Raw genomic sequence first — 6392 nt, forward strand, 5'->3', positions numbered from 1 at the left:
ATTGCACCAGGCTGTATATCATAATTGGAACCGAACTCAGCAAGAGCATGCATGCACGATGTTCAAACATCTTAGAATAGCAGCAAAAAGGGGTGGCGTTACCAATAGCTTACTGTCAAGCTGTTTGTAATAACGAATTTGTCTTTGTATTGTTTCAATTTAGCATATCATTGGGATACTTCAGATTGGATGCCAAGCACTCGACTACCTAATATTCAAGAAGTGCCACATTATGAAGTAGCCGATGCTGCACCTGTGCATCATGAGAATGTGACAGCGCTCGATACAGACTACTACCTCGGTGGATATGACATAGACAATGATTACCCACCTCCTCAAGATGAGGAATTCCTGAGTCAGGACCAACTTCCTCCTCCCCTCCCAGAGGATTACCAGGATCAATATGAGATCCTGCAACCACACAATACCACATCAGCAACAAATACCTTGACCTCCAATGGCCGAAGAAGACCACACTTCCATCCCAGCCAGTATCTTCCACCTCACCAGCTGCCAGCAGATGGCGAGTCTGGTGGTGCCCAAGGTGGGAGAGACTACTGTGCATTTCGTGCAGGTTCAAACAAAGACTTGGAGAAAGTCATCATTGACAATATGACCATTCCAATGCACACAACAACAAATGCATCATCATCAGATATGTCAACGAGTTGTGGCTTCGATGATTCTGAAATAGTGATGAGTGACTATGAAAGTGGCGATGAAGTTAATTTTAATAATCATATCTCTTTTGTAGAATCTCAGTACCAGACACAGGTATGATGACTCCTTCAAAATCTACAAGGAATTGAAACCAGTCAAGAGACACCGATAATAAAGTGGTGTAGTGCCAGGAAAGTAAAGACCATTTCATGGAATATTTACTGTACAACCGGAAGAAATGTTGGACACAAAGAGCAGAATGGGTTATTTCTGCCCAGTTGGATACTAAGTCTCATTGTTGTATGTCCAGAGCATACTCTTTCTAAAATGGCTCAAAATAATTGTTTTTTATTTAATAAATCTGCCAATGGTTTGGTTTTGAGCCAATTTCACATTGGAGCTAAAAGTGCAGAAAGATATTGCCATTAACAATGGAATTCTAGGTATCATCCATATGGAAATAAATTTGATAATGTAGGAAAAATGACCATCTGGTAGAATAAAATTTTAATCACTTAATTACAGATCATATTGATAATTCCAAAATGTAAGCAATTAAGTAAATAGTAATGGCACTTTCTTAAAATTATGACGAAGTAAACCATTGGGTAGTCAACTATAGTAACTGTGTGGGCAGAACTTCTAAAGAACTGCAGTACTTGTTTACCAGTCCACCTTGCACTCTTTCAGTTCATGGAATGTATGTTTGCAGTCCTAAATTAAGCGACTGATAGTGATAAGTTAAGGTAATGTAGAAAAACAAAGCATTTGCCAATATAAAAATTAATATCCTACCTAAAATACCTAGCCAAAATCCAACTTGCCTCTACCCTACGTTCCAAAATGTTCTAATTGCCACAACATTTTGTACCGTGTTTTTTTCTATATCAAAGCACATAGAATTTAGCTTGAATTAACTTGCAAAGAAAGTGCAGTCACGGTTAAATTTTAAAACAGTCATGAACACTGGAGCAGGAGTTTTTATAACTATAAATGAGTAAGTAAAATTGCACTGCAAACTGATGTAATTTGGAATAAATGTGTTTTTTTAATGATCTGGTCCAAGGACCTATTTGAAAAGCTCATGTCTTATGACCATGAGGTAGATACAGCTTGAGGTGCATTGGTTTATTGAGAGGAACACAGAGGAACATCTCTAAAATTAAATGAAAGTCGTTTTCAGACTTTAGTTCTTGTCAAGTCTAGCTATTATTGGACAACATCTTCACAGCTATAGCTGTATAATCTTTAGAGTACTCCTGATAAATCTACAATATACAAATTAACACTTTCAAAGGCATAGATGTAAGTTTTAATGAATGTATTGCAATGGAAAATTATTTTAATCAACCTACATTCAGCAAAGCTGCTTTTTGCAATATAATAATGGAAATTAAATCTTTTTATGGCCTGTTGAGTCAGAAAATTATTCATCATTAAGTACTGCCAATACTAAAACAGTGTTACCAGTCTGATTAAGTTCTTTTAAATGCAGAGTAAAGACTCAGCATATAGATTTACTCCTGGATATTTGCACATGCAGTACTTAGATTGAAATGTCAAGTAAGTCATATAATTTGAAGGTCAGCCATCTCCTATGGTGTTGGAGATCATGGTTGAAGTAAGTTTGGTTTAACTCACTATTTCCTCAGTTATGTGTACCAACAAACCTGCTTTGTTACCATTCATAGCTGGAACAAAATATGAAGAAAATATATTTTTTCATGCACCTTTAGAGTCCGTTCCATCTATTCACAAAGCTACAATGCCACTGAAATGTGGGTCTATTTGGACTCTAATTTGTTTATTTGTATGTAAATTATCTTACAGCAGCTGTGGATCGTTGGCACTGCATTTTAGAAAGTCACGAAATTTGATATGCCTCAAAATTTCTAAGCTTTTTGTAGTATTGTATTAAACTGTTGTCATGTTGTGTATTATTTTCTACTTGCTGTTAACAAGCTTTGTAAAGATGCAAGTTTATGTGCTTAAAACGTTTGTATAAAGTGTATATAGGTATAGATTGGGATGTCCAAATTTTGCAAGCTTTTGTAGATATTTAATGTGTTCTGAGATGCCTTGATTTTTTTGCTGATAAAAGTGAAATATCACTCCAAAGCAGAGACTGATTAGTATTGATGAACTGTTTTTAAAGAGAAAGGATTGTAAATTGATCAACAAAATCCACACTGCTCATTTTAATAACATAAATCCTACTTTTATCATTGCCGGAGCTTTTCGGTACGGTGAAATCAGAACAGGCAGCTGTGTAATTCTTTGGAAGGAATTCAGCTAATCTTTTCATGTATTTTGTGGTCACAAGAGGCAAAATGCTAAGGATTGTGTCTTGAATTGTTATTTTGAATGTGCTAAGACTTTGACAAAACATGGCGAATTAGTGCAAAAGGATAAGATTGTTTTGTAAGTGTCACTAAAGGAATTAAGATGCCATCAGAACTTGGATCTATTTCAATGATCTGCTGTGTAATAGGTGTTGTTGGCAGTATTAAAGACTGTAGTATTTTATGATTCATTTGTGTATTGTACAGATTGATTTTTAACTGCCACTACATTTCTTATGTTTATGTAACAATAAAATATGTTTTTAATTAGTTATTGAGTTTTCCACAAAAGTGACTCACTTGTCTGCAGCCCTTAATGTGTTTGAGCAAAACATCTTCCTTCAGCACCTCTCCAATTTTGTTGGGCCTTTCACACCTGGATTCATCCACACCTGTTCAGTCATAACCATGCAACTACAGGCAATCACTTTTCTTCCAACTGTTTCACCAGTGCACTTGCTGTCCTCCGTGGAGTTCTTCCTGGTCCCATCCTATTCCTCACTTCTTCCCTTTGGTGATAATATTCAAAGTTCAGGCAGTTTCTACCTGCATGTTGGCAACACCCAATATTACCTCTTAGTGCCTCCTTTGTTTCAAAGTTGTAAGCTGTGAGTACTATGTTTGGTATCACTCCTGGAGAAACTGAAGATCAGACAAATTACTATTTTCTGCCATTCACAAATTGTGATCACCAGGCATGGATCCCATCCATTGCCGTGGCAACTGTTAGACACTAGACCCAGTTGCTCACAGCCCTGATGGTATATTTGATCATCATATGGACTTCTGACTTCATGTGTCTGTTAGAATAAAATACAGTAAATGAGGGTTATTGGTTTCAGATTTATTTACCATTCATACTCTGAAACATAGTGAAATGTCAGTTTTAGTTAACAAACAACACAAACTAAGGATATGCTGGGGCCTGTGGTTTGTGAGAAGGTTTATTTTCTTTAACATATTTACACACAAACTGGCCCAGACAAGTATAAACAAGTTCCTTACAAACATTATCAATAGAACAGACATAGCCCCGAACACAAACCTCACTCAGCATCTCTCAGCTTGTTTAGGGGTTGAAGATGACACTACTTGGAACCTTTGCCCTGGAAGGGCATATATACGTCAGTGACTCATTTGACAGTCTTCACTTGCCCCTCCTCCCAACCATAAATTCAGGCAGTGCAGACCCAGTATGCTTAACACCCCAGTGAGACAAAAGTGAGCAGGTTGATGTGATTGACTGCCAATTCTGTAGATTAAATTGCTTTGCCTTCTTGAGTATCCATTTGATTCAAGGGAGTACAACCACTGAACGTTTATATCTTGCATTTATATTGATCAGCTATTATTCTGTATTATCGTCGGCACCTTTTTTGATCCTCATACTTGCCATTAACTTTAAAATTGACTACTCCAGAATGCTCCAGGCCATCCCCATTCCAAAAATGTATGGTTAGGGGTAGTGAGTTGGGGGAACTGGAGACATGGTAACACTTGCAAGCTGAACTCAACACGTGTTAGAACTGTGCTATTTGTTGACACTTAATATATTTCACTGTATGTTTCAATGTATGGTACTGTACAAAAGTCTTAGGCAGGTGTAAAAAATTCTGTAAAATGAACATGCTTTGAAAAATAATGAAAAGCTTCAAGATATCAAAAATCATACTACAAAGAGCAGTAAACAGTAAAATAACTAAACCAAATCAATATTTGGTGTGACTGCATCAATTCTCTCATGTACACTGTCATACGGTTTTTTAAGGCTGGTAGGTTGTTCCAAGCATCTTGGAGAACTTCCTACATTTCTGCCAACCATGTGTGACGAGAATACACATAGATTAAGATGTTAGCTGTCCTGTGCTGGCACCAGTGGGATCAGCAGTTGGTCTGCCATCTGTCTTCAGGAGAAAGAGAGATAAGGAAAACAATGCAGCAGCATTTGGAGATGTTAATGAAGGGACGGGAGAGTTTAACGGAAGGAGAGCTGTCAAGATCGGCTCCCCCTTTGAACCCTGAACTGTTTGAAGTGATGGACAGGCGATACCCCAGCAGGGGGATAAAAAGGGACAGGTTCACTAAGGTAAGACACACACGACACCACGAGGTAACGAGACACTGGAAGCGGTGCGCCTCCCATAAGTCGGGAAGTTTTGGAGGGCTGGTCGTGGGTCCAAGCCATAGACGCACAGGGTGGAAAGGCACGATCGGCGGGAACCTGGTGTGTGTGTCCGCCCTTGCCTGGGTGCCAGGTTCACAGCAGAGAAACGATCGTATCTGGAAACGGAGGGGTCACGGTCGGTGACCTCAGATGACATCACAAAGGGCTCGCCCGAAAGCTGACTGCGAAGAATATCGAAGGTCTGTGTGGGAGCCATTTGAATAATCATTTGTTTTGCTCTCTCTCTCCTTCCCCCCACTGTCCATCTCCCACGGCAGTGATTACTGCGAACTGAACTGAATTCAATTGAACTGAACTTTGCGTCACTTTGAAGCTGGTCATTTACCCCTAGACGACGATAGAGCTTGATTGATCCTGTTTTCCTAATTCTGTGTACATGTGTGTTTATCATTGTTGAACTGTTGCATTTATTATCCTTTTGATTAGAGTACTGTGTTGCTTGTTTCTTTAATAAAACTTTCTTAGTTCTAGTAATCCAGACTCCAACTGAGTGATCCATTTCTGCTGGTTTGGCAACCCAGTTACAGGGTACGTAACACACGGCAGTCTCATTTGCTTCTGTCTTTCCAGGTAATCCCAGACAGCCTCAGTGATGTTGAGATTAGTGCTCCGTGGAGGCCATGCAATCTGTTTCAGAATTCTGTGTTCTTCTTTTCAGTGAACATAATTGTTTATGACCTTGGCCATGTGTTTAGGGTCATTGTTCTACTGCAGAATGAACTTGGGACCAATCAGATGCCTCCCTGATGGTAATACGTGTTGGATAAGAGTCTGCTTGTCCTTCCCAGCATTGAGGATTCCATTGATTCTGACCAGATCAACTACTCCGTTTGCAGAAATGCAGCACCAAACCTCCACTGTGCTTCACTGTTGGCTGCAGACACACCTATGTCAGGATGCTGTTTAAGGACTATAGTTCAGTGTTTAACACCATCATGCCCATAGTCTTCATCAATAAGCTACAGAACCTAGCTTCTGTACCTCCCTCTGCAACTGGATCCTCAGCTTCCTAACTAGAAGACCACAGTCTATGCACATTGGAAATTATATCTCCACCTCGCTGATTAACACTGGCACACCCCAGGATATGCGCTTAGCTCACTGCTCTATTCTCTTCAAAGCTATCTTTAAATTTGCTGATGATACAACCATTGTTGGCATAATTTCAGATGGTGACAAGAGGGAGTACAGGAGTGAGATATGCC

At 39.2% G+C, this 6392-nt stretch overlaps 1 protein-coding gene across 2 annotated transcripts in view; it reads left to right on the forward strand.

Annotated features, from left to right (window-relative positions):
* The window catches only part of fat3a (FAT atypical cadherin 3a), a 728759-nt gene extending 725514 nt beyond the window's left edge, over positions 1–3245 (forward strand). For both annotated transcript variants that reach the window (XM_072263367.1, XM_072263369.1), the window contains one exon: positions 164–3245. In XM_072263367.1, coding sequence (XP_072119468.1) covers positions 164–780 — 617 coding nt within the window. In that variant the 3' untranslated portion in view covers positions 781–3245. The remainder of the gene's footprint in view (positions 1–163) is intronic.
* The last annotated feature ends 3147 nt before the right edge of the window (positions 3246–6392 follow it).

Source organism: Mobula birostris, chromosome 7 (assembly GCF_030028105.1).
Source record: "Mobula birostris isolate sMobBir1 chromosome 7, sMobBir1.hap1, whole genome shotgun sequence".
NCBI lineage: Eukaryota > Metazoa > Chordata > Chondrichthyes > Myliobatiformes > Myliobatidae > Mobula > Mobula birostris.